At 46.5% G+C, this 26985-nt stretch overlaps 10 protein-coding genes across 10 annotated transcripts; 5 read left to right on the top strand and 5 right to left on the bottom strand.

Annotated features, from left to right (window-relative positions):
* Nucleotides 1-5564: 5564 nt before the first annotated feature.
* On the bottom strand, nt 5565-5840 carry J4E83_002173 (uncharacterized protein; the record flags this gene model as incomplete). Its single annotated transcript, XM_049329123.1, has 2 exons — nt 5565-5779; nt 5834-5840. 2 exons carry the CDS (start codon nt 5838-5840, stop codon nt 5565-5567), a joined length of 222 nt encoding a protein of 73 aa, XP_049192095.1.
* Nucleotides 5841-6822: 982 nt separating this feature from the next.
* J4E83_002172 (uncharacterized protein) lies at nt 6823-8757 on the bottom strand (the record flags this gene model as incomplete). Its single annotated transcript, XM_049329122.1, has 1 exon — nt 6823-8757. The coding sequence occupies one exon, from the start codon at nt 8755-8757 to the stop codon at nt 6823-6825; it is 1935 nt and encodes a 644-aa protein (XP_049192094.1).
* Nucleotides 8758-9921: 1164 nt separating this feature from the next.
* Nucleotides 9922-10337, top strand: J4E83_002171 (uncharacterized protein; the record flags this gene model as incomplete). Its single annotated transcript, XM_049329121.1, has 2 exons — nt 9922-10151; nt 10328-10337. 2 exons carry the CDS (start codon nt 9922-9924, stop codon nt 10335-10337), a joined length of 240 nt encoding a protein of 79 aa, XP_049192093.1.
* A 145-nt stretch (nt 10338-10482) lies between these two features.
* J4E83_002170 (uncharacterized protein) lies at nt 10483-11172 on the bottom strand (the record flags this gene model as incomplete). Its single annotated transcript, XM_049329120.1, has 1 exon — nt 10483-11172. The coding sequence occupies one exon, from the start codon at nt 11170-11172 to the stop codon at nt 10483-10485; it is 690 nt and encodes a 229-aa protein (XP_049192092.1).
* Nucleotides 11173-11666: 494 nt separating this feature from the next.
* Nucleotides 11667-13040, top strand: J4E83_002169 (uncharacterized protein; the record flags this gene model as incomplete). Its single annotated transcript, XM_049329119.1, has 2 exons — nt 11667-11993; nt 12048-13040. 2 exons carry the CDS (start codon nt 11667-11669, stop codon nt 13038-13040), a joined length of 1320 nt encoding a protein of 439 aa, XP_049192091.1.
* A 230-nt stretch (nt 13041-13270) lies between these two features.
* Nucleotides 13271-15212, top strand: J4E83_002168 (uncharacterized protein; the record flags this gene model as incomplete). Its single annotated transcript, XM_049329118.1, has 2 exons — nt 13271-14659; nt 14706-15212. The coding sequence occupies 2 exons, from the start codon at nt 13271-13273 to the stop codon at nt 15210-15212; spliced, it is 1896 nt and encodes a 631-aa protein (XP_049192090.1).
* A 736-nt stretch (nt 15213-15948) lies between these two features.
* Nucleotides 15949-17609, top strand: J4E83_002167 (uncharacterized protein; the record flags this gene model as incomplete). The annotated part of the gene is made up of 3 exons (XM_049329117.1): nt 15949-16093; nt 16158-16310; nt 16372-17609. The coding sequence occupies 3 exons, from the start codon at nt 15949-15951 to the stop codon at nt 17607-17609; spliced, it is 1536 nt and encodes a 511-aa protein (XP_049192089.1).
* A 231-nt stretch (nt 17610-17840) lies between these two features.
* On the bottom strand, nt 17841-19404 carry J4E83_002166 (uncharacterized protein; the record flags this gene model as incomplete). The annotated part of the gene is made up of 2 exons (XM_049329116.1): nt 17841-19268; nt 19396-19404. 2 exons carry the CDS (start codon nt 19402-19404, stop codon nt 17841-17843), a joined length of 1437 nt encoding a protein of 478 aa, XP_049192088.1.
* Nucleotides 19405-19904: 500 nt separating this feature from the next.
* J4E83_002165 (uncharacterized protein) lies at nt 19905-20471 on the top strand (the record flags this gene model as incomplete). Its single annotated transcript, XM_049329115.1, has 3 exons — nt 19905-19961; nt 20028-20162; nt 20217-20471. The coding sequence occupies 3 exons, from the start codon at nt 19905-19907 to the stop codon at nt 20469-20471; spliced, it is 447 nt and encodes a 148-aa protein (XP_049192087.1).
* A 2875-nt stretch (nt 20472-23346) lies between these two features.
* J4E83_002164 (uncharacterized protein) lies at nt 23347-25527 on the bottom strand (the record flags this gene model as incomplete). Its single annotated transcript, XM_049329114.1, has 1 exon — nt 23347-25527. One exon carries the CDS (start codon nt 25525-25527, stop codon nt 23347-23349), a length of 2181 nt encoding a protein of 726 aa, XP_049192086.1.
* Nucleotides 25528-26985: the final 1458 nt, after the last annotated feature.

Genomic DNA, 26985 nt, shown 5'->3' with positions numbered 1-26985 from the left:
ATAAACTAAATTTAGTAAATAGTTTCTTAAGTAGTACTAGATAGAATAATATAGCTTTAAAGTACTAGAAAAGACTATAAACTAGTCTATACTATCTTATATAGTATCTATCTTCTTTACTTTTTATATTATAAGTAAATCTTCTACTCTTTACTTAAGATATCTATTTTATATTAATCTTTTATTTCTATAAATTAATTTAATAAACTTACTATAAAATTTAAGAAGTATAGTAAGTAACTTTATTATCTTTTTACACTTAACGTTATCTAGTATCTATATAGATATTTCTATCTCTTTCTTATTATCTAGCTAGAATCTACTACTAGATTTCTTTAAGGTACTCTTTTTCTTAGCTTTTTTAAACTTATTAGCTTCTTTCTTAAAGGCTTTTTTATTCTTAATTTTATTCTCTTTATATAAAGCTTTTTTAGCTACTTTTTTAGCTACTTTCTTAGCTATATTCTTAGCTACTTTCTTAGCTACTTTATTATACTTTAGAATTATCTCTCTAAGTTATCTTTAAAGACTATTAGTAATAATAATAAGAATATAATATTTAATTATAAAAGCTTTAATAGAAAATATATTAAATAGCTAGTAGTATTTCTTTAGATAAAAGTATTAGTTTATATAAATTAAACGCTAATCTAAAATCTTATAAAGTAATAAACTATAATTCTAATTATCTATTATATATTTAGATACCTTAACTATCTATTTATATAGTAGTAATTTCTTATTATATAGGTATAGTAAGCCTATAATTACTAGCTAGGCGTTCTATAACCTATATTTATAGCTTATTTTAATACTTAAATATAAATACGTATATTTTATAGCTATTTTATACTTTTTTTATTTAGTAAGATTCTATATATTTTCTTTTTTTTAATTTAGTTAGATAGTTTTCTATTAAATTTCTCTCTAAGAACTTAGAGAAAACTAAGATAGATATTCTAGAAAGCGCTTATTTAAGTAACTATATTTTTATATTACTTTTTTCTCTTATTATTCTATAGGCTCTCTTTTAGTATAATAATCTATATTAGAGTTATAACGTTTTTTTTATCTTTTATTTTTATCTTATTTAGTATATAGTAGTTTAGCTTTAGTTTAGAGTATATATTATATAACTAAAGAGAATTAGCTTATATATAGAATATAAAAAATAAGTATAAAGTATATATATTTAGTAGTCTTATTCTTATAACCTATAAGTTTTTTAATAAGTTTCTTAGCTATTTTCTACTACGTAGAGCTAGTTATTTAGGTCTAGATTTACTAGTAGTTATAAAGAATATTACTCTAGATAATATTAGATATAGTAAATAATATAAATACTTTACTACTAAGTTATAAAGATATTTATCTAATTATAAGGCTATATAACTAAGCTATACTAGATATATTAGATAGTAGTAGAGTATATATATAACCTTTATCTAATATATATATTAGTATATTAAGTATAAAGAGAAATCTATCTACCTACTTCTTGTATTTATATAATAGGTGTAGATCTAGCTAGTTTTACTTCTACTAGCTATATACACTATAGAGTTTCTACTAGAATAAAACGCTATTAAAATTTAATATATAGAATACTTTTTATAGCTCTTACTAATATATAAGATAATATAAAGTAATTATAGATAAAAGAGATTATATAAAATTTAGATTTAATTATTCTATTATAATCTTATTAACCTCTATATAGTACGCGTAATAGTAGATAATACACTAGTTACTCTTTAGTCTACTTTTTCTTTCTAATCTTACTTATATATTAAGCTACTAATATAAAAAGTATACCTTAGCTTTATATAATCTATTTTCTATAGTTTATATTTAATATAGAAAGACTTTAAGGTAGTAGATTTTTAGATTACTAGATATTCTATACTAAGACTTTAAAAGCTATATTCTACTTAGAATTAAACTTCTTAATTATAGTAAGAAAGTTAGTAATTATAAAAAGTTCTTTAACTTCTAAGAGCTTAAAGATCTTTACTTTTTAGTAAAGTATTAACTAGTTAGTAAACTACTTCTTAGTAGTATTTTTTTAAATTTTCTTAAGATAAGTATAATACTTTATATAAACTATATACTATATAGTTTAATTAGTAAAAGTAAGTATAGTCTTAAAAGTCTTTATAAAAAACTAGACTATTCTTTTATTATTACTTATAGTTATAAGTAATAAGTAATTAGATATAATAGTACGTATAATCTAGTTTTTAATATTATTAATCTTTTTACTCTTTTTTAACTACTACTTAGACTTATAGTTCTAGTAGACTATAAATATAGAACTATTTTTAGTTTTATAGTTATAATTTTATAAAAAAGTATTATACTTATAAATAGCTTTATTATACTTATTTTTTTAATTCTTAGTTAGCTTTATAGAAAGAGAAGCTAGAGCTATAGGCTTTAGAACTAAAAAGTTAAAGAACTTAAACTTCTAAGTATCTATATATTTAATATCTAGAAGATTAGAATTAATTTCTTTCTAGATACTCTTTTTATTATAGTATTACTTAAAAAGTGTAAACTAAGTATTTTAGTTAGATTACTTCTTAAAAAGTATACTTATAGCTATAATAGCTATATTATAATTACTTATATCTATAAAGTTAGAGTATAGAATTAATATAGTAATATAAAAAGGTAGATAGTAAGTAAGTAATTATATAGAAGAGGTTCTAATTATAGAATATTTAGAGAGAGTAGAGTAGAAATAAGATTAATTAATCTATTTTTTAGTAAGCTTTAATATATAGTAGAAATTAGTTCTATAATTAAGTAGCTAGACTTATAACTATTAGAGCTAAAGATAATTAATAATTAGAGATAATTAAGTATATTATAATTATTATACTATAAAAGAAAGTTAGAATAAAATCTTTAGCTATATACCTAAGAGCTAAGTAATTACGTATCTATAATTAGATAATTATAACTACTCTCTAACTTTAATAGAAGTTTATATAATACTATTCTTAAAGCTTTCTAAGGCTTAGCTAGTTTTACCTCTAGAGATCTTATAGACTTACTTTTACGTTCTATATATTTAGAGATAGATAAAGTAATAGAAATAGATTTATTAGTAGTACTATATTAACTAAGCTTTTATATAGTATACTAATAAACTAAAAGTAAGTTTAGAAGTTTAATAAAGTAATAGTAAAAGTTTTAAACTAGTCTTATATATATCTAAGATATATAACTTACTAAAATATAAGCTTACTTATAAACTTCTTTACTACCTATATAGCTTTAATATATTCTCTTCTAATAGTATTTATACTACTTATTCTACTCTTAGCTACTATAGCTACTATAACTATAATATAATAGAATCTTTTATATATTAATTAGTATAATAAATCTATTAAAGCTTTTCTAATAGACTAAAAAGAAGTAGTAAGTATAATTATAGTAGCTATAGATAAAATAAAAAGTATAATTATAGTAAGTATAAGTTAAGTAGCTAAAATATAATAGGTATTTTAAATTAATTTAAGTTATATTCTAAAGCGTAGTAGCTAAAAAGCTAAAGTAGAAGAAAGAGCTTAAAAAGTAAAAGCTAAGAAAGTAGTCTAGTTATAAAAGAGTAGTAGTAAAAAAGTATATATTATTTATAAAAACTTTAAGATAAAAAAAGTATTCTTAAATATTTATAAAAACTCTAAATATTTAAAAGTATTAAATAAGCTATAAGTATAATAAACTATAAGTATAATAAAATAACACTCTCTTCTATTCTTAGTCTAGTTATAACTAGTAAGTATTTTTATAGTATATATACGTATATATATATATGTATAGCTAATAATAAATAGTATTAAAAGTATATCTAAATAAGATTATAAATAAAGTAGACTTTAAGTCTTTTAATAAAAAGATAGTAGTATATAAAAAAGCTACTAGAGTTAGTAAAAAGAATAAGACTATAACTAGCGTATTAAAGCTAGAGTTAAAAGTAGTACTTAAGCTATTTAAGTAGCTTTTTAAGAATATAAAGAGATAAGTAGATATATAGTATATATATATATATATATAGCTACGTAGTATAGACTAATAAAAGATAGATAATATAAATAATATAAAGAATACCTTTATAGTAGAATAGAAAAAACTACTAAAATTATTATCTAAAAAAGTAAGTAGAAGTAGTAAAAAGCTAAAAAGTACTAAAACTAAGTTTATAAAGAAGCTAGAGGTATAAAATAGTCTAGAGATATACTTTTATATTACTTAAGTAATACTAAAGCGTGTATAATATATTAGTTAAGTATTATATTAGTATAGATATTTATATATAAGTAGTAGAGTAATTATATATAATAGTAAGAGTAATAGTATTATAATATTACTAGTAATAGTATTTCTATAAGAGTAGCTAAATATAAAGCTATATTTAGTATATTAGTGTATATATATAATATAATATAATACGTATAGTATAGAGTAATTAGATATTATATAGTATATAAAGTAGTATATATAAGTAGATATATAGATATAAATAGATATATAGATATAGATAGATATATAGATATAGATAGGTGTATAGGTATAGATAGATATATAGATATAGATAGACGTATAGATATAGATAAATATATAGATATAGATATATTATAAAAATACTAGCTAGATAGCTACTTAAGGTAGTAAGTGTCTAAAGCGCTATATAGTCTTAGTAGACTTAAAAGCTATATTAAGTAAGTGTATATAGATAGGTTATTCTAACTTAAACTAGAAGGTCTAGATTAAGAGCCTCTAATAAACTAATACTATATACTTAGACTAACTTTTAAAACTATTACTAGATATCTATCTTTTATATTTAGTATCTTATAAGTAAGTAATTACTAGTTACTAAACTCTAGTAAAATTACTATATATTACTTTATTATATTCTTTAATCTACTTAACTAAGTACTATATATTAGTAATATAAGTTTAGAAGTTATATATATTATATTAGATATCTCTAAAAATATTATACTTACTATATTAAACTTCTTTTTCTAAATTATATTTTCTCTAACTATAATTACTCTAAAATATAAATAGTATATCTTTAAGCTTATACTTTTTATTTATACTCTTACTTTTAAAGATACTATTATAGTTTATTTACTATTAATCTATTTACTAATATTACTAGATAAATTTTAGAATTACGCCTCTAAGAAGTAAAAAAGTAGTACTACTACTACTAGTTTATATATATCTAAATACTAATATAAAAAGTATATACTAAAAGTATTTAACTATATAAATAAAAACGCTAATTTATATATATTTATATAGTATACTTAAGTAATTTGCGCTATAAGTACTTTACTTAGTTACTAGTTATTTAATATAAGTAAAAGCTATTATTACTTTAGAATTACTTTAGATTTTAGTTATTACTTTCTTTAAAATTATAAACTACTCTTTTATTTTATTCTATTACTTACTTTGTACCTCTTTCTTAACTACTAGCCTAGTCTAAACTTAGGCAGAAATTTGGTTTCAATTTAAATTATGTAATTACACGCTACTCAATTCCCCTCTCTTCTCTGCTTCTTATCTCCTTTGATGTTCTTCTGATTAACGTATTCCATGCCTGTCCCCGAGTGCGTGTTGCTGCCACTGTTCGAATGTTCCTTCTGCGCCTCGTAGTCTTCCTGGTCTTGTGCGGCTTTTTGAGGAGTCTTAGCGGACTTTTGCACACCAAAGGTGTCTTCGCTGTTCTTTGAGGGGTCGTTGACCTGGTCTTGAAATAGGGTGTTAGCGAAGAGGAATGACGTGGAAGGCGCAGGAGACGTACTCGGCATGGTGATTTCGCTGGGACTGATGCTGTGGAGTTATGGTACTTGGGTCCTCAGCAGGAGATTTGTGCGAGATGAAGTTCTTTTGAACAGTGTGTACCTAGGTAGACGTCATGAGAACGTCGGGTTGCGTCAACGTCAAGATGACGACTCGGAAGTCATCACCGAGCGTCCTGCATCATTGATCGGCGACACACTTGACATCAATGCTCAATAATCGTATTTCATTGAGCTGTTCGATTGTTCGTGACTACGTGTTTAGGCTTGCGCATCCCGTCGCGCGTTTCGACGCGTCAACCGAGGCGTCCCTGATCGACGAACTCCAACCCCGCTACCAGCCACCTCATCCCCGATGCCTCTCAGCCCTTCTTCTCTTCGCCCTTGCCGCCATCCTTCTTGTCTCCGTCCTTCTTTGATGAATCGCCCTTGTCGCCCGATGCTTTGGGAGGTGGTGCGCTACCACCGCCGCCGGAGTTCATGAACTTGTCGTCGAGCTGGTCTGAACGCTGTGAGCTACTGGAGCATAGATCACTCGTCAATCAAAGCATACCTGACATGATGTGAAATGTGAAGAGAAGCTAAGGCAAGGATGGAGTCGTTATGAAGGCTGACTCTGTAGGGATGTCGGAGAGGAGGAAGAGGTGACCAGAACTTAAGGTGCGGTGCTCTCCAATACCTGCCTTGTGGTACAGCATGCGACATGACGTTGTTGCGCCTTTCCCCACATTCGACTACTTGGCTGAAGTCTAGATGCTACACAATGCTAGTCAGGCCGTTTACCCGTCTTCTGAACTAGTTCGTAAGAGGCGACGTCACGAGGAAGCAGGGAGATGTTGATGAAATGCTGATTCTACGGACAGTAAGAGCTGAAATGAGCTATCGTACTGCAAGGTACTATCTACATCGAGCGTCAAGCTGCCGAGCCCTTGCGCAAAGATTCTCGCACTTTACAATCTTGGAAGCCAAGAGAGTCCACAAAAGCATCTACCTAGTACCGACGGCCCCTGCCACCACGCGTGCCCCGATCCCATCTACCACCACCTCTTCCGCCGCGATTTGGGAAGAAAGACGGGTTTCTGAAACTGTTGTTCTCGTACCACCAGTGATCATCCCGCGAGACATGCAAATCTTCGGACTTCTCCACGTAGCGTTCCTCCTCTTGTCGCAAGAGGTAAAGTCGGCTCTGGCTCAGGGGCATGATTGAGTAGCCAGCGGCGACACTGTCGGTTATGGTGCGTCGAAGAAACGAAGTGAACTGAGGCTGAGATGGCAAATCCTTGAGACCCATCTTAGCCAAGAACTGCGGAAAGGCGTCGAACTGCTGGATCTCGCGAATGTCTTCGGCCATGCGCGTTGAGGTACCCGGCGGAGGAGCCCCATGGGCGTCAAACAAGGAGTCGCGAAGCTCAACCAGGGTCTTACCGGGTGGACGGGCTGCTGCACTGAACATCTTCAAGAACATCATGAGGCGATATGAGGTGGGAGAGGCAGCGTATGTCTTGCTCGTACGGTATTCGGAGATCTTGGAGGGTTCCAGGTATGCGAGCTCGGCCATACCAGCACCCTTCTCATCAAGCATCCAGACGACGTTGCGAATGATGGCTTCTTCGATGATCTCATAAGTCAGGTCTTCGGTAAGGCCGTCGTCGCAGATGAGAGCCGCTATGAGAACGTGACCGAGATCGGGGAAGTTTGCCTTGTTGCGCGGACCGGCCATGAAGCGTCTGATCGTATTGTTGGCGCTGTCAGTGATGTGAGAGTTCTCGATCGCCAGGCATAGCAGTAGGTGGAAGAGACCGAAATACGCGTCGACGGCCTTCTCTGACGCGTGACTCAAGGTGCTGCGTGCGTCAGGGCCGCTGTAGCTCTCTGCATCTGATGAGAACTGAACGACAACGGTGTTCATAGTATGATACAGGATATCCACATAGCAAGCTCCAGGGTTCGTGATGTTCGCAGTCCTGTGGATATCCAGCGTGCTCTCCATCACATGATCTCTAACTTGATTCCAGTGGCGTCGGCTCAAAGGTAGAGGTAGCCAGATGTCGAACTTAACACCCTGAACGCTGCGTCGGATGTGGTGCTTGTAGAACGCCTCGTGGCTCAACAGATCAAACTCTGTTCGGAAGACCGGCCGATTACCGCCTGTCACAGCGATACCAATACCAAGCTTGGCGTCGAGGAATGATTCTTTGAGACAAAAGCATTGCAGCTCGCGAATGCGGATGAAGTCGTAGGAGTTCATCTTGTGCTTGATGAAGGGAATGGCGTCGGCGAAGGCCAAAACGTCAACGGTCTTGGAATTGCTGAGGATCTCGAGAAGGATCTCATCTGGTAGCCTAAACAACCCCGAGGGGCCTCCCTGATGCTGGCTCGGGGCTGGGGCGACAACATCTGGTGCAGGTGAGTCGACCTCTATTTCACCAGCTGGTGCTGGTGACGAGTCTTCTCCAAATCCACACAGAGAGCATTTGAAGCGATCTTCTCCCAAAGTTTGAGCCTCTTGCTGCCGATACCAAGCCAGATCGACAGTGCCATTACCATGGTCTTGCTCTAGCGAATCACTGGAGAAGAAGCTCAGCAGCTGGATAGCGATACCCTTGAGGGTGTACGCTGGCGTCCAGCCTTCATCGGTGTTCAGCATGGTGGCGCAAACATAGTCGCTGAAGACGTTTGGGTGGATGATTGCGCTTTGGATCGTGACGTCGGGCGCCACCAGCGGATATTGGCCGGTGAAGCGGATCTTGAGGTGGAGCGGCTTCTGTCCTTCCGGAGTAAGAACAAGACACGCTCTTGTGATGTCATTGTCCTGGAAGTGAATGCGGACGTTGGGATACGGATCTTGTTCGATCTCCGCGATGTCCTTGAGGAGCCGACGTCGCAGTGAGCGTGACTGAACTGCGTTAGCTTGGTACTGCGTCATGACGACGAGGTGCTGCGAGGTTGCGGTCGCGAGGTTCGGTTCCGTCAAGAGAGTGACAGGAGACGTTAAGAGGAAAGAAACAGAGGTTATAGCGCGCGTTCGAGTTGTCAGTTGCTGCAGGTGGTCCAGGCTGAGTCATGCACGTGACTAGGCAGCACAACAAACAAACGGAAGTGTGGGTCTTGACGCCCTTTCAGATTGATGGACAGCTATCAAACCTGTCTGATACTGCATTGAAGAGATAGTATGACCAATCTTCTGCTCCTAAAGCATCTACTGAATGGCTTTGCGCGGACAGGCAAAGGGGACCTGAGTTAGCTATGTCTAAGACTAGTGGCTTTGAGTTTACAATGACGCAACGTTATCCCCACGGCCTACAAGACATCTCTGGTGTCATTTTGTTATTGGGAAGTCTGTTTGAATGACACATCCTAGTGCGCCTTAACCAAGTGGTCCAGAAAAGGGCGTCAAGGTAGCCAGCTAGGGATGGCTTGGTAAGATTGAGTAGTGCGACTTTAGGCTAGGCCACTGGGTGAATAAAGTCTCATAATCTCACAACGTGTCGCATGTCTTTGGTCTACATGATAGACTGAGATGGGGACGGATGGCTGGAGGAATTCAAGGAAGTCATATGGCTGGATGGGGTCATGTCATCAGTGATGTCTACACTTAGGACTCGTAAGGACTTACTATGTAAGAGTATAGTGATGTGAGAAGGAGAATATAAATACATCGTCTGGATGAGTTGAAGTGCGTCTGGCACGTAGAAGTTATGTTCGGGGCCAAATGGATGAATACGAGGACTAAATTAAAGCTGAACCCTCGTGCAACAAGACGCAGCGCGGACCGCCTCAACATGTAGAGCTATGCGAGCAACGCGAGGATGAAAGTCGTGAGAGACATATCTATTGGACGAAGTTGTCGAATCTGCATCTATCGGGAACTACAGAAATAGAGAAAGTGAAGGAAGAAATGCGGACTCCACAATAGTTCTTGCATCGTGCGACTGGATGACACGACGAATGTGAGCACCCGCAAATATGAAAGAGGGGGAGAGATCGCAATTTGGGCTATAAAGAGCCGTTCGCAGTCGTCTATGCCATTCCTTCTATCAATCCAAACTTGTTCGTATTTTCTCCTGCCAACCATTGAAATCAGCACATCATGAAGCTCGCGGCCGTTGTCCTCGCTCTTTTCTCATCGGTCGCCTTGGCCGCCCCTGCGGCCGAGATGGACAAGCGCGCCGTCGTTGACGCAACTGTCGCCGTCGACGGGCTGCGCTATCGAACGTGCCCGAAGACGACCTGCTCGGCTCCGGGTCAATATCCCAAGGGTACCAAGATCAAATTAAGCTGCTACACCACGTCTGGTACTACTGAGGTGAATGGAGACAAGTAAGTCATAACGTGACATGGGAAGAACTTTTGTGCTGACGTGAGTGAAGGCGCTGGGCCAAGGTCTCCGGAGGTGTTGGTAATGGCCGATGGGTATCGTTGGCGTATTTGGATTGGCCTGGTGCGCTCAACCCGTGGTCAATTCTCTGCAGGAATACTGTACTGATCCGACATAGGAACGATTAGCGGTTGCTGATATTGCGTGCTGCAAACGGAGGTAGTACGGCTACGATGCGCTTCTCGCTCACTCGGTTTCGCGACCACCTTGGCGATAAGTTTGCTGATATTTGGTGGATAACACAGTCGCTAGCTATGGTTCAGAATATGCCTTCTAAACCAACACTCCAGCTTTTCCCCAAGTGACTTGTGCGTCGGATGATGATCGTGCCACGAGCTTGTGACCAGTGATTGCTACATTCTTCCACTTCAGACTTGTGCAATTGATGGTGCCCTTGAACTTGCGACAATCGTTGCCAGAGAAGACAATGTACCCCAAATCTGTCTCGTTATGTTCGGGTGCCTTGGACGCGTTGTGGCCGGATTCCGTAGGGCTGCCGCTCCATCGCAACCAGAACTTTGGTGAACGGAAGCTGTTCTTTTCGAATGTTTCGAAGCGAGTTCTTTCGGGAGACTCCGGCTCCGTGTTTTCGCTCTCTTCCTCGTCCTCTTCCTCATCTTCCTCTTCGTTTGATTCATCTGGTTCTATCTCTGCGATCGTTCGCCGAAGACTGTCACGACTGCCAGCTAAGATGACTGAGGCTTGTAACAAGCCCGGCAAAGATAATTGGCCCACGACACCCTCGCCGGCTTCGGTCAAGCGATACAGCTCCAGCGATGCATCTTGTTCTGGCTGCGTATCCCCAGTTGCGCCCAGGGCCTTTTGCCATGTCGGACATTTGACAGAATAGCTTGCGAATGTCTTGTGAACGTCGAATGCGCTCGTATGTTTGGATTTTCCACTGCGGCCAGTGCGGTTGTGCATGTGCCGCGTCGAGAAGGCGGCGTCTTGCCAGTCGTCCATTGCAAAGGAAACTGGATGTTAGGGCTCTAGAGTCAAAGATTGTTTGAATGGTGTTCGTGGGCTCGTGTGCCTCGTTGCCAAAGAGAGGTTGACGTCATAGACTAGCTGGATCCCAGCCTCAGGGCCTAAGGAAAGCGAGTGATGGTCCTGGTGTCTCTGGAATGCCACAGTGGGAGAAGCATAAAGCATGTCAGGACGGCGATAGGGGTGCATCGCGGGGCATGCATACTCCGCACTTCCAACCTGCTTATATTAGTCGGATCACTCCCACAACGGTAGTCATGTGCTGGTGGCTGGACCAGCCATTCTGCATCTGTCATGACGGGCTTGTCAGGTCTTGCCGTCCCGGGCACAGTGTACCTATCATCGGGTTTGGGAAAAGAAGTTGATGGCGGCATGTCAAGGGTCAAGGGTTAGGTGGGCCGCACGTGAACAGGCGTTGGAATTCGGGCGTCGCGAATCGCTCCGTCAGCGCAAACCAACAAACACCAACGATGGCACCCAAAGGGTCTAAGAAGTCGGCGGCTGCAGCGCCCAACAAGACGCTCGTCCTGGACAATGGCGCATATTCGATCAAAGCCGGTCTAGTCTCGCCAGCCTCGGAGCCTACCTACGACGACTGCAGTGTCATTCCCAACTGCATCGCGCGCAGCACACGCGACAAGTGCACCTACGTCGGCGCCGAGCTCGATTCGTGCAAAGACTTTGGAGAACTGGCGTTTCGCCGTCCAGTGGAAAAGGGCTTCATTGTCAACTGGGAGGCGGAGAAGGCGATATGGGAGCATGAGTTCATGGGCGACGCCGTGGGGGAGGGGTTGAGGGTGGGTACGCACAGTCGCGAGCTCGTGAAGGGTGTGAGAACTGACAGAACGCAGTGTGACCCGAAAGACACAAATCTGGTCTTGACAGAGAAGCCAAACTGCCCGAAAGAGCTGCAGAAGAACTGCGACGAGATCATCTTCGAGCAGTTCGAATTCGCGGCCTACTACCGATGCGTTGGCGCGACACTCAATGCCTACAACCCTCCCACCGCGTCCTCGTTGGCATCGCTACCGCAAGAATGCCTCCTCATCATCGACACATCGTACTCAGACACGACCGTCCTCCCTCTCTACAATGGCAAGCTCATACAATCGGCTGTGCGGCGGCTCACAGTAGGTGGGAAGCTGCTCACAAATTACCTGAAAGAGCTCTCCTCGCTGCGGCACTACAACATGATGGAGGAGACATACCTGCTCAACGAGATCAAAGAAGCAGTTTCGTACGTCGTGCCATCATCGCAGCAATTCGCCAAAGATCTGGAGCGCACTTGGAAAGGACGGCTGGGAGACAAACGAGAGGTGGATTCGAGCATAGTGGTCGACTATGTGCTGCCAGACTACGAGAATGCTATACACGGGCATGCGCGACCCCACGACCCTGCAAAATCACGCATGCGCCGAGGGCTACAACCGCTACAAGGACCAAGAGAAGATCTGCTGCCTCTAGGCAATGAGCGCTTCGCCGTGCCCGAGCTCCTCTTCAACCCCTCCGATATTGGCATTCAGGAAGCTGGAATACCTGGCGCCGTCATGGAGTCGCTGAGTACACTGTCAGAAGCTCTAAGAATCGGCCTGTTGGCGAATGTTGTAGTGGTGGGCGGAAACTCGTTGATTGCCGGCTTCATGGAACGAATGCAGACAGAGCTGAGGGCTCTAGTACCAGCCGAGTACGCGCTGAACGTGGCGAGGGCAGATGATCCGATCAAGCACACATGGCTAGGAGGAGCAAACGTCGCTAGCCAACCCGACTTGTTGAAGGAGTTGCTCGTGTCCAAAGCCGAGTATGACGAGAGGGGCTCTACGTGGCTAGTAAAGAAGTTTTCATGATATACATAATAGGCACTTCGAAATGATAGTATCTTTCCTGATGCCAAAATCTCTAGATCAAAAATCGAAGTGCATGCAGAGATCAGACGACGCATGGTCCCCAAACCATGGGCTTCTCCAGTGCTCGGGGCTGCTAGGGCGCTGATTGGCTGATGTCCGGCGGCTTGGCGTGCTCGTTGACATGTCGAAGGAATTTCCAGCAGAGGTGCATCACCCGCATCTCGAACCCAATGCGCCGAATACCGCGCCCCTCGCGGGCAATTGATCCCTCACATCCCCTCTCCGCTTGCATACGGCAAAGAGCCTCGCCATTGCCCTGCCGCCCCGCCCCGTCGCCCTGCACCCATCTCCGCACCCCATCCGCCGCCTTCTCCACAACCGCACCCCAAGCCTTCCTGCTACCGGGCAAACAGGACAAGAGAAAGCACCAGCAGTTCGTGCGAAGATGGCAGAAGCGTCTCCTTGGCGACTCGGAGCCTATTGGTGCACACGTCGACCCTTATGATCCCACATCACCGGTCCGCATAGCGCCTGAAGACCAGGGCGAATACGAAGAGGTCCTTGACGAGGAAGCCTCAAGATTCCCCCAATACAAGCCTGCGAAGTATCTACGCGGCCTGCATCGGGTCGGTGGCGAGGAATGGCTGCAGGAAAAGGTCGAAAAGGACTTGGCTAAGGAATTTGAGAAACTTACGCTACGGACGTACACGCCACTGACACTGGACATGGCCAATGAGATCGAAGAGCTCACGGGCACTCCGTACACTTTGAAGGACGAGAACCTGCTTATGGCGCAAACTGTACACGAGAAGACCAAGCGCCCATATACCGACTACAACTTTGGCCTCCACGCCAAAGCTACCCGGATTACCGATATGCGTGCCAGTTTCACACAAGCTGTCGCCGAGATTTATGCCCTGAAGCAGGCTGGTTTAGATATGGACCTATCCAAGTTTGCCAACCGAGGTGTTTACGATCGGCCACGCTGGGTCAAGGACATCAAGTTAGTCAAGACAGAAAGCGGTGAGCTTGCTCTTGCCTTCCCCCAGCACAAGAGCTTGGAAGATCTCTTGGAGACGATGCAAACGGCACCCGCTTGGGAGGCTGAGCCAGAGGTATCGGACGAGCTGCTCGTTGAAGAGGTCGTTGAGGAACTTGAGGATGCCGGCCTTGCACAGGAGCAAGTACAGACCATGGACCCCGACACACCAGCACACAAGAAAGCAGCAGTGGTCAAGATGGATGGCGAGAACAAGCCGTTTGACTTCATGTCGAACCGCCCCGTCCCTCGCGCCAAGCCAGTTGAAGCGCCCGTCAAGGAGGCAATTGTTGAGGAAGTGGTCGTTCAAGAAACTACGCCACCTCAAGTTGCTCAAGACGTACCCCAAACCGAGCTTGTTGACCATGCAGCCGACCCGGAGCCCGTTAACCAAATCGCTCCAGCTGCAGCGAGCGAGTCGCGACATGCTATCCTCGAAGAGAGAGCGAAGCGTTTGGCGGCTGACTTTGCGGCTCTAAAAACCTCAGTTCAGCAGAGCAGCAGAGATTCGTCTGCTATTAAGCCCGAAGAGACGAAATGGCGGCACGTTCCCGTCACTGACATCAACGTCAAGTTCGCTGTACGTGTATCGACCCTTTTTATTTTACCTTTGCTGACTTATGTAGCTTTACAAACGCCTTTACCAACTTACCGGCTGCCGCATCTCCGATCCACACCTCTCTTCCGCGAACACCCTAGGCGATCTATACAATCATGTATTAGAGGCCGCCAAACCCCAGCCTACCAGTCTCTTCAGCGCTATGCATGTAGAAGGGCAGAAGGCACGTCAGCGAGCGAAGCAGCAGGCCACATCTGATGCCGACGCCAAGAGGAGGGCCGACCTGGGCGATTTGATTAATCTGGGCAACGTCGAATTGCGTCGCGTCAAGCCTACCAAGGTTGAGAAGCGCAGCAAGACTGGTCAAGACAAGGTCATCAGCTATGCTCTATGGGAGCGTGGTCTGGGTTCAGGTATACCGGCTAGGCTTGAACAGATGAAGCAGAAGCAATCGAGGGGAGCAAAGAAGGCACAACCCGAGCGTGGAACTGTCACCCCCTTAACCAGCAAGGCCGCCGGTTTCTTGCTCAGAAAGAGCGGTACCTTGCAATCAGCACGCGCAAAAGCGGTGTAGCGGACAGTTCCTGGAACCATGAATACATTTGCATCCGATGCATGACTTATGCCTAACCATGATCTGAACGGGTCAATACATTGTATAGTATGTACACTAGGAGAGCTGGCATAGTTGATAGCTTCCTTCTGCTGGAGGGCCAAATGAATGCCCTCTGCCTTGCTTCATGCAAATGGCAATAATGTTTCACGGACTGCGAAATGGTCGCGTGATGGAATGCAGCTTCGCACGTGGCCTGTAGGATAGTGTGCTTACCTAGGTACGCATCGGCCTGCTCCGAGAATGCAAATCATCCAGCCGCTCTGTGAACGGCTCGAAAGCCTGAAATCATCCCGCTAGTCAGCCACGAACCGAAGTCGCACCTGATCAGCGTACCAACTCCTGATAAGAATCAAGCCATATGCAGGGCTCACACGCAACGCTCCTTACCGAGGGAGTAATCCACGATTGCCGACAGGCTAAGCTTTGCCCAGAAGTGCTTGTCAAAGATAAGAGTGGAGCTACTAGTTCTTCGCAAGCACACAGGCTAGGCGGCATACGGCAATCGTTTTTCTTCGCACCCTGCCATCGGCGTCAAAACGGCTTTTCATGACGCGGCTGGGAGCCGAGTGTGCGCGGTGGGGTAGTTTACTATAGAACGACCATGTGTCGCCCGGTCTGACCCTGGGTTGGTCTTGTCCAACCCTTTCTAGTCACATTTCTTTCCGAGTAATCGTCACGATCAACGCTGCCCATAATGTTGTCAGCGGAAAAAGCCCAGGACGAAGCCAGTCTCTCGACAGACAGCGGCAGGGGAGTCGGCGCTGCGACAGCCGTCACCCGCGAAACCGGGATCCTCGCCAAACTGCGCCGGTTTGAAGAGCGATTGGATGCGAAACTAGGTAAGTTCTGACTGTACGAAGTGCATATGAGACATATACTGACTTCGTACCTCTACCTCTGCAGGCATTGAATCCGAAGCCATCAGTCGCAAACTGCCAGAAGACAAGGGCGACGTGCCATGGCACCACCAACTCAACATGTTCTTCCTCTGGGCCTCGGGCACAATGAACACGTCCTGTTTCGCGACAGGGTTCCTCGGGCACGAATTTGGTTTGAGTAAGACCACTGCTTTCCCTGTGCACTTGCAACAGCTTGACTGATTGTTTTGTGCTTGCAGCGCTTCGTCAAAGTATCGTCATCACCATCTTCGCGTCTATCCTTGGTGGCGCGGCGACAGGGTTCGCTGCCACTTTCGGTGCGCCGACTGGGCTGAGGCAGATTTCCATGTCAAGATATGCGTTTGGGTGGTGGCCTAATAAGGTTATTGCTGCTCTTAATACTATTGTGCAGATTGGCTGGGCGTCTGTGGCTTGCATCACGGGTGGTTTGGCGCTGACTGCTGTAGCGGATGGCCATATCTCGCTGATCGTCGGTATCGTCATCCTGGCTGTCGTCGCTACGCTTATCTCGTTTGTCGGTCTGCGAGCTATTCTGGTCTACGAGCGCTACGCGTGGTTCGTCTTTTTCATCATCTTCATCATCTTCTTCGCCGAGACGGGCAAGTATACCGATAACAGCAATACGCCCAAGCTAAAGGGAGCGGACCTCAGTGGACAGGTTTTGAGCTTGATTGCTATTGTCTACGGTAGTTCTGCATCGTGGCAGACCATGGCATCCGACTACTACGTCCACTACCCCGTTAACGTCTCCCGCTGGAAGGTCTTCCTCATGACCACCTTCGGTATCGCTATTCCTACTTCCATCGGTATGCTGGCGGGCTGCGTCGTATCATTCGGCATGAACAACCGACCAGACTGGCAAGAAGTGTACGACAACGACGGCCTGGGCTTTCTCATCCAAACCATGCTTTACCCACGCGGTTTCGCAAAGCTGATCCTCACGCTTCTGGTCCTTTCCGGCATCAACGTAAACGTTATATCCATCTACAGCGCCGCCATTTCTTGCCAGCAATTTTCCCGTCCTTTTGCACGCGTTCCCCGCTTCATCTGGATTCTGGTCTGTTTCGCCGCCATCCTTGGTCTCGCTATTGGTGGCCGTGAGCAACTGAGTGTCTATCTGCAGAACTTCCTCAGTCTGCTCGGCTATTGGACTACCCAGTACTTTGTCATTCTCTGCAGCGAGCACGTAATTTTCCGCCGCATGAACTTTGACAACTACGATCTGGATGCATGGAACGATCCCAGTCGTCTGCCGCTAGGTATCGCTGCTGGCACCGCCTTCGCCATCGGGATCGTCGCGTGGATACTTGGCATGGTCGAAACGTGGTATGTCGGTCCGCTAGGTGGGCTCATCGGAGCTGATGGTGGTGATATCGCGAATGAGTTCACATTCGTTGTGACTGCCCTGGTGTACATACCTGCGCGGTATCTTGAGAAGAAGATTGTTGGGAGGTAGGAGAATGGGCTGCGAGAGTAGCTGCACTGTAAAGTGGACTGCCAACACAGGTTTCGAACGTGTTGATGACGAAGAATCGATAACGCATTCATGATCAGACCTTTTGACAGTGACTTCGTACTTCGACTGCACAGGAACTGCATCATATTAGTGAACGCTGGGCCAGCTGCGACAAAGCGGCGCAACTCTCGGTTTCTCAACTTACACGTTGCCAGTTACCTATGAGTACCTTCAAACTTCCCAAGCTCTCTTCGCAATCGTATACATAGCGTCTCCTTTCAGCAGGCTGACCATCCATTTGCCATCCGGAGACTCCTCGCCGCCTAATGCCTGCCCAGCGGTGATCACAGCCCACTGTACCATGGGTGAGACAAAGTCTGTTTCTCCTCGCGCACGTTTGTGTTGCAGATAGTCAGTGATGCAGCGGGCAATATTGAGCCCTGCTGCACGGATGGCAGGATAGTAAGAACTCTCGGTCACAACATCCGCGCCTGTGCCGCCCTGTATGTGATCGCTCGGAATGTCTTGTGTGCCGTTGGTTTTGCTTCCTAAAGTCGCCATGACACGGAGGGTGTAGATCAATGCGGTGTTGTACAACATCAGCATCCGTGCAACAGAGTCGCTCATGAACCGGTATATAATGCGTGGCGAAATCTGGGTACTGGTCGGATCAAGACACTCTTCTTCGATATGGACGTTCTCCTCATTGCTATCCCATCGTCGTTTCCACGCTCGAAGAAAGACTAAGGTCCCATCTGCCTTGCATTGCATTTCCTGTCGCCGTTGAATATAGCTTAAGCCAGACGTATGCTGAAGCTTGAAGAGCTCATCACTCGCAGCTATTAGCACCGAACAATCTGCCAGCACGTCATGCAAGTCTTGTTCATCTGGAGTTTCCAGCGAGAGCGCTGTTCTCAGTACAGCTTTCCACTGTGGTCGCGCAAAGATTGATGGCGTTCTGTTCCTCAATGATGCTATCAGTATCATATGCCGCACACCTTTGTACAGCTCAAGTGTCCGAAATGACGCGTGAACCAGGGATGCTGGGTCACGTAATGCTAGGAGCTGCTCCATTCCAAGCATGTGCTTGAGCCAATTGCTTGGTCCAGTGGGCATGAAAAGTTCAAGCATAGCCAATAGAATGACGGAAACGATCACGTCGTCATGCATACGGCGTTCTGGCTGGCTCAAAGCCTGATTCAGCCGCTTGAGAGCTACACCATGTATGGCATAACCTTCGGCGAGGATCCCGCTCTGGTGATGCTGCGCGCCGAAGAAGAGGGTTGCAAAGCTGAGTGCGGCTTGAACAAATAATGGGCTGCTTGCTCCTCTTGCGGCGTAGTTATCCGTGACAATGTCTGAGGGCTGAAGCTCCTGTAACCCTAGGTCTATGGGACCGTTGGGTAGAAGATGGCGGCGTGCATAACATATGCAAACTTCTTTGTCGTTGAATTTAGGCCTAATTTCAGGGAGGTCGAAGCGGTGTTCAGGAGATTCCGAGGTAGACTCTTCTACTTCTTGCCTCTTCCAGACAGTCGTTACAGGCGGGTCCGCCGCCTTGCTCTTCAACTTCTGTGACCTCCTAGACTTGACGATTTTGCCTTGCACAAAGACGATCGACTGTGGACCATCGCATTTGAAGCCAGCCTTTTCGCATCTCTGACATGTTGGGCGAGTCTCATCTTTAGTAGGGTCAGCCTGAGGTCTAATGTGCACGACGATGGCGCTTACCGCACTTGATACGGCGCCTGCGGCAGGTTGAGCATCCTTTCGAACGGCCGGCTACATTGACCATGATCTAGACTTGGTTTTTGCGAGATGCATATGGATGAGACGGATGCGGTACATTGGACGAGGTGGCTGAAGAGGCAGGTGGGGAGGTCATGGGCTGACATGGGGGGACATCGGCCTAATCTGGGGTTAGGCTAAACCGCTTGCGGCTCATTGGGCGAGATGCCTCGACCCCTAAGACGTGCCGCACCGCCCCTTCTTGCGTTCTTCCGTCAACCTTCCAACGCTAACGCGCAGTGAGTCTCCCAGGTCCCCTTGCAGTGTAAAGCCACACTGATATGTATGCGCGCATTGAGCCGCAAAAGGCATAGGCATATCGTGGTATCTTTCGTCCGCTGAGCAGCTGTAGATATGGATTCATACGAAGGCGTCACGCTATCTGCAATAAATATCGTCACTGCATCTTCCATCGGCACATAAGGTGCAAGTTTGTCTTCGTCGGAACAAATCCTATCCCTTGAACTTACCAAGTGATCATCGCATCTCATCTGCCAACTCGCAGCTATGACCGTCACAGCAAGCATCGAAATCGCATCCTCACCGGAAGATGTCCGCGCAAAAGTACGAGCACCGCCTCTCTCGGCCTAATACAAAGCTTGTTTGTCGCGATGCTTACAAGATCGCAAGTTTCTCGACTTCGCATCCCTCCCCAAATACCACAGAGGCTTCTTCGCTTCTCTGACCCCACTCGGCCCCGTCGAACCCGGGAACAAGATACGCGTCGTCTTCTCATCGGGACAAAAGATGGATGCTCCAATAGAAGTACGTCATAACTGTACTAGACTATGACGCGACATTGTCTAATAGAGTTTGTAGCATAACACACCTACCTCTTTTGCGTGGACAGGGTCTATACCACTTCTCTTCACAGGCACGCATTCTTTCAATTTCGAGCCCAGTAGTACCATCCCAGGCGGCACGAAGTTCGCTCAAGAAGAGGCCTTCAGCGGCGCGCTGTCCTTTCTCATGGGTGACAACGCGGTGGCGCGAAAGTTCGGCTTCCCGGAAAAGACGAAGAAAGGATGGGAGGGCTATAACAATGACCTGAAGGCGTGGTGTGAATCGAAGTGATGCGCGTCATCGTCCAATGTCTGTTGTTTGGGTTATCTGGAGTTGGGAAATACCCTTGATGTTGAGTAAGATATAGACTGTCATCGACTTCCATGCGTAACGGTTCGTTCTCTTTCGTGCTCACGTTTCCTACTTCATGCTTTGACCATGATCTTCCGCCCCTTGAATGCCACCCGAGCAGCAATAAGCAACAGCACACATCCGAATAACAAACACCCTCCGAACACCCACAAGCTAGCAAAACCACTTTGTTCTTGAATCGCACCTCCGATCGGCGTTCCAATCAGCAGCCCCACACCCACGACAGCGAAGGCCTGACCCATCCTTGTGCCGACCTTGTCTCGCGCGTCACTACTCAGCTGAACCACGATGGCGGGTGGAAGCGAGACGAAAGATCCGGAGAAGAAACCGTAGAATGCCATGAGTACGATGATGCCGGCGGAGGAGGTGGCACCCATGAAGCATATGCAGAGAACGCCAGAGATTATGCAGCAAGGGATTACGACGTTGAAAGGACCAAGTTTGTCGGAGAACTGTTGCGGAGAGAGGTTAGTGACTCCACGCCGAACAAAAGTAATTTCTGGAGGGTGGCGGAAAAACTTACCAAGTTCGGTACTATACGTCCAAAGACACTCGTACTATTCATGATGGCGAGGAGGTAGAATGCCATACTCTCACTCGTAATGTGTTCTTGGATAGCGTAGGTTTGCGCATAGAAGAACGGCATATATAAGCCCATGAACCCAAGGAAGAATCCCGCGACCATGAGACTGTATGACGGCATCAGGAAAGCGCGCAGGTCAAGAAGGGAACGCGATTCTGCCGGCAGAACGCGGACGCGCATGCAAACATTCGGTACAATCATAGTGGCGAGGACAATGAAGCCGAGCACCCTCGTCGTCCAAGCGAATCCGATCTGAGAAATGAGTTTGTGGAATACGATAGGATAGATGACGCCGCCAAGCGATGAGCCAGCTGCGGCAATTCCAATCACGGTTCCGATCCGGGTAGAAAAGTAGGTTGAAAGGATGGCCACACTCGGGATAAACAGACATCCAGTCCCAATACCGATGCAGAAAGCTTGTGCAAGAAGGACTTGCCAGTACGTATGGCATAGACTGAGCATCATCTGGCCCAAAACCAGCATGAAGCTTCCCACGATGAGCAGTGCGCGGAAGTAGCCTGCGTCATAAATGGGACCAGTGAGGGCGCCGACCAAGAGGAGCAGGAACGCCTGTATAGACCCGATCCAGGATATGGCTGAAGCACTCGAGCTGGCGAGCAAATTCGCTTCGTAATATGTTTGGAATGTTCCGAATGTATTGATAATCTGTGGTGTAGGGTCAGTTCAGGTCTTACATGAACTCTGTATGTGGCTGTCACTTACGCCCCAAGAGTTGAACAACAGAAAAAATGCTCCCAAGACCTGCAGCCATGCCCAAAGCCCACCATTCGGTACTTCGGACGCGTCGTTCACATTAGGTTTACTCGATCGATCAGGTTCCAGCCTGCTCTCGTCTGTATCTTCATCGTCCTTGTCCTCTATCACGCGTTCCTTATGTGTACTGCGCAGTGAATTCAAAGTCGCATAGGATGGCTGGTGTCTTGGATCCTTCGATGACTCCGCACTGTACTGCGAATTCAAAGTCGCAAGGGATGGCTGTTGACTAGGTCCGCCAAAGTTCGTCAACTCATAGGAAGCCGGTCCAGTCTGTCTACCGGGATCCAGCGACGGTACGTTCGTGGGTGGCATACTGAACCCGTTCCCGCTACCAGTGTAGCTGTCGCGAGTGGAATTGTTGTCGCTGGGTGTCAAGACGGAGCAGTGGCCCGGCAGTGAGTGGCCAACGAGGTTCTTGTTCGAGAAATGGGGTCCTTCGAAACGGAAACTACCAGTAGCAACGCTTGCTGAGAGGCACACAAGCAGGAGATGACGGATAGAATAATCAAAGAGTTGGCAGAACGCGGACTTAGAAAGACGTCTAAATGAGACGTGAATGAGAGACAAGCAGCCCCAGGAGATCATATATCAAGCTTCGGAGTTGACTGGGGGCATCGGCTAGAAAGGGTGCAACACAGACCTGGGCTGCGCTACACTTCCTCCTCCTTCGGGCATATTCTCAAGCAACCGACGGCTCGCTCCAGCCTTGGAAGTTGAGGCTGAGGAAGACATGGCGAAACGTACTTGCTAAGGTTTGTCCAACACTCCGTAATCCAATCGGGGGATTTCGTTATGAGGAACGATCCGGTTTCATGCTTTAGTCAAAACCTTAGGGAGTACAGCCTTGCAGACAACGGCGCGCCACGTGCGCGGCAACAGGCACGTCATGAAACTTTCCTGATTGTTATCTCCGCATTACAGCCGTGCAATTCCGGCCGAGACAGGGCTGTATCCCATCGTCGTACCTTCCAAGAACACTGCGCTTCGCATATGTAGTCTGCTGATACCCTGATGCTATTTTTCCGCCCTTCAGCGCGGCCTATCTAACCCGTGAGATTTTATCCTCCACCTTTGTATACCGCGCTGCGTCTGATTCCGACACATTTGCCTAAGACGCCGCCACCATCGTAGAGAAAAGAAAACATTTATGCCGTAATGATGTACAAATCAAAGTCAAGCTGGCATGCTGTCATGATCTTGGGGAATATGCTTCGTCACATCGTAACGTACTTTTGGTGACCGTAGGAAAGGTTTTGGTGGAAGGACTCGCTCACAACGCCTGCGTGAACGCCCATGAACGCTCACTATGCTTACACCCTAAGGAAAGAACCGACCTGGTTTGTATGTCGCCGGCCCGAAAAGTCGTGCCGAATGTCGAATGCTGACATGGGAAAGAACTAACGTCGTCGAGGCTCCACTTGTTCGGACTGCTCCTCATGTGTCGCTGGCGACCCGTTTCGTCGCCAAGCGATGGCCGGAAGGGTGAAGAGATGATGGCTCGACTTGCTCCACGCGTTCTTCAAGATACACGTTGTTCAAGAGGCCGGCTGGAATGGTACCATCTTGGCTCGGCTTCAACTGGCCCGCCGATGCCTTTTGGCGCCGATTCTCACGCTCATTGACTACTTCGCGCAAGATCTTAGTGGCACCACTCCATCCGAGTTGATTCGCTGTTGCCCGATGATTGAAGAGCCGTTCCACGAGTGGAAGTGGCAGAGATAGCAGAATAGTCGACAGCACGACGGTCGCGTGGCTAGGACGGTGATCATCTTCCGGTGGCGCGTCACCGAACCGAATCTTGCTTAGCCTTGGGTTATGCGCGGCGTTACGTGGTTCAACGAGTGCTGGCAGACGTGGAGCATCTGAAAACTCTGGCGCTATCGCGTACAATTTGAAGTCGGCAGGGAAGGTGTAGGCGATGAACTCGAGAGCGTGATTGAGCAGCATTGAAATGAAGGGGTCTTCTGCATCGGGACCTTCACCTCTTGATCGTGGCCCAGAGCTGGCCTGCAGTGTATATTGCAGTACCTGCTCGACAGTATCCCATCGGAGAAGCATCCGTGCGATCTCAATACCGCGCGCCTGCATGCTAGGCATCTGGAGAGTCCTTGCTGCCGCAATGTAGCTCAGAACTTGTCGCATGCGCATGCGGGCGTCGTTGGAAGGGGACGCTTGGTCGTTCTCGTACATGTAAGGTGCAAGGCCGAACAGGAAGGTCTGGGCAGAAAGGAGCGGGGCGCCATACAGAACCCTGACAGCTTCCTCTAGGGATTCGCCGGTAGTGAAAGGGTCGAGCGCAAGGACATCGACCAGTCGGCGCGCGTCTCTGCTGCGGTGGCTGGGGGCCGGGCTGCGACGAATTGCTTCGGCTATGACAGGGCTCCGCACGACTACGATGCCGTGAACTGGTACTGACATCAGAATGGACTCAGGTGACCGAACTTGGAGGATGAAGTCGGCGAATTCGGGGTTGGCGAATTGGATTGACAAATAGCTGGCAAGTTCAAACGGCGACTCCTCGAGGCGTTCGGTAGGAGGGGCAGTGCCATTCTGGTAGGGCATGGCATGATGCTCGTCCCCGTGGTCTGATGTGGGTACCGTGTCGCCAAATTGTGCCTTGCTTGGTGACTGCGAGTGCGAGGTGCGGGTACCGTTTGCGACAAAAGCTGCCTGTTCCGGCGAGAAGTGACCGTTGGGAGGACCCGGATAGAGGACAGGACCGCTGGGAAACTGCGAGGGTCGAAACTCGGAGCCGTTTGCGTAGGCAGCTTCAGGCGGTGCGACTGCTTGTGGCGGCACATGCCAGGGCGCTCCTGCCTCTGAGGGATGCTGGGCGTGGCCGGGGAAGAAGGGCGCAAACTGCTGGGGACCGAACCCAGGCGGAGGACGTGGCAGCGCGTGCTGTTCGTGCTGGTGCAGCTCTGGCTCTTGAGGAGCCACAGGAGGTGCCGGTGACTCATTCGCGCTCTGGAAGACCAGAGCACCAGCACTGAGCTGGTGGCGGTGCGAGGAAGTGTGAGCGCTGTCGCTGCCTTCTGTGGGCGGTGTCTGCGTGTCCGTCTTGTTCGAGGGATAGAAGGGTGGAGGCAGGTGGGCGGGTATGGTCAGTTTGCGGTGCACTCCGTTCGTGGCAGGCTTGGGCTCGGCGCTGGGCTCCACGGGCGCGGGAGGCTTCTCGTCGGCATGGCCGTTGACGTGGTTGTCTGCATCTGGGGAGTTTAGTACGTGCTGCGTCAAAGAAGGAGCCGGCAGTGAATGCTCACCATGAGTGTCTGCCGGTGCCGAGTGGCCATTCTGCAACGGGCCAGGCGCGGCGGTTGCATCGAGCTCTCTCTTTTCTGCGCCCGAAGTGTTTGACTCTGGCGTAAGAGGAGTCTGCACCGCCTCGGCCTGCTGATTTTCAGTTTGCTCTTGTTCCTGCCTCTCGTGCGCGGATTGCGGCTCCGGCTGCGGCTTAGCTGGTTGGGCGACACTGTCCTTGGTGGAGCCGTCTGGTGTGATGGGTCTGGCTGATGGCTGAGACTTGGACAGACGGTAGGGGATGGCAGGCACGATGCGCGAGCCTGGGCGCCGGTGCTGCTTCTGCGCCGTGGCTGCGCGTGCGGTGTCGGCCATGTTTGCTGGGGCGTGCGGAAGAAAGTGCGACTGGGGATTCGGAAGCGGCTCCAGGTAATTGCGGCCTGCTGCTTGTTGCCAATTATCCTGGAGCGCCCTGGGACGGGAGAAGTGTGCGGCGAGGGTATTTGCTACGTGGGGTTAGTCGACAGCAGAGAAGTCCAGGCAGAGATGGAGACATGGCTTCCCCACCAATTTTAGCTGCACACCTCTGACCTCATGGCCATAGCTTAAGCTCCATTTGTCATCCTCCACCGCCCACACTGAAACACCACCACTTTCTTTGTTCCCTTTTCTCTACATACGCGTTGTCGTCGTGCTGCTTAAAGAGACTAATCTACTGGTTGTCGGAAATGACGCCAGTACATGTCGTGCTGATGGGTCAGTGACAGTCAAGGAGAGTCTGCAGGCGGCGACGCTGCGATGCAAAGCAAGCTTCCACAAGAATGATATATTCTGTATGATACAGCGTATCGGCTGACTAGTAATGCAAGGGAATACTGTTCATCAGTTGGCTCTCACTTCATCTAGGTGGCTACCTGTGCATTCCTGCGACAGCTCCAGTCGAAGCGACTAATCATGCAGAGCATTATGATATTCATATCGACTCTGAACTCCACCGGGTGTACCTTCCTGCTCCAGACATCAAACAGAACGCTCGAACTGGAAAGAGCCACTGACTGACCGCTGATGGAGAAGGCACTACCTCAAGGCAGGACGAACAGCGCTCCTTTGCAGGGCAGTAACGCCCCTCTTAGCCACATGGCACCCTTATCGCCATGGCTGTCCTTCCGAATACACCTCAATCTTCTTCCTTGCTATCGCACGATAAACCGAAATACTGCACCTACAGCTCCGTCACCTTCTCCCGTTTGCCCTATATTTCCTAGTCCAACATTGCCTTTCGTTACACCTCTAGCATGATCCTAGGACAGGCACAACCGATCCCCAATGACAGAACCTCGACGCGATTCTCCAAGCCTGCGCGCCCGTTGAAGGACGGTCGCTGCTCAGATTGTCGAGTACGCGACACCAGAGCCATTTCCGCTAATTACTGCTTGACTACCTGTCCTCATGAGCATGATTTCACTCCTACGCGTACGTTGGCACTAGATGGCATGCGCTTTGACGGCTTCTAACATTTATAGCGAACAAATTCAGCATCCTAGCAGAGCTCCAACACTCGCCCACCGAACCAAAGTGGAATTTCGATTTTGTTCCCACCACTACCGGAAGCACGAGGCGGCGAGGCAAACGGGGAGGAAAGCGCCATAGAAGCAAAGACTCATCTACCAAGGATACTGAACGATGCGAAAATGCAAACATTAGCGCGTTGTGCAAGACCATGGCTGCGTTGCGTCTTAACGAGGATGAGCCGATTAAACCAGGGATGGACGACACTTCTAGCCATAGTCGAAAGGCCGCACCTATCAATCCTCCGTGTTTCGATATCGACAG

Source organism: Alternaria metachromatica, assembly GCF_023757995.1.
Source record: "Alternaria metachromatica strain BMP 0045 chromosome Unknown scaffold_3, whole genome shotgun sequence".
NCBI lineage: Eukaryota > Fungi > Ascomycota > Dothideomycetes > Pleosporales > Pleosporaceae > Alternaria > Alternaria metachromatica.
Note: the sequence above shows the minus strand (reverse complement) of the source record. Positions and strands in the feature narration are given on the sequence as shown.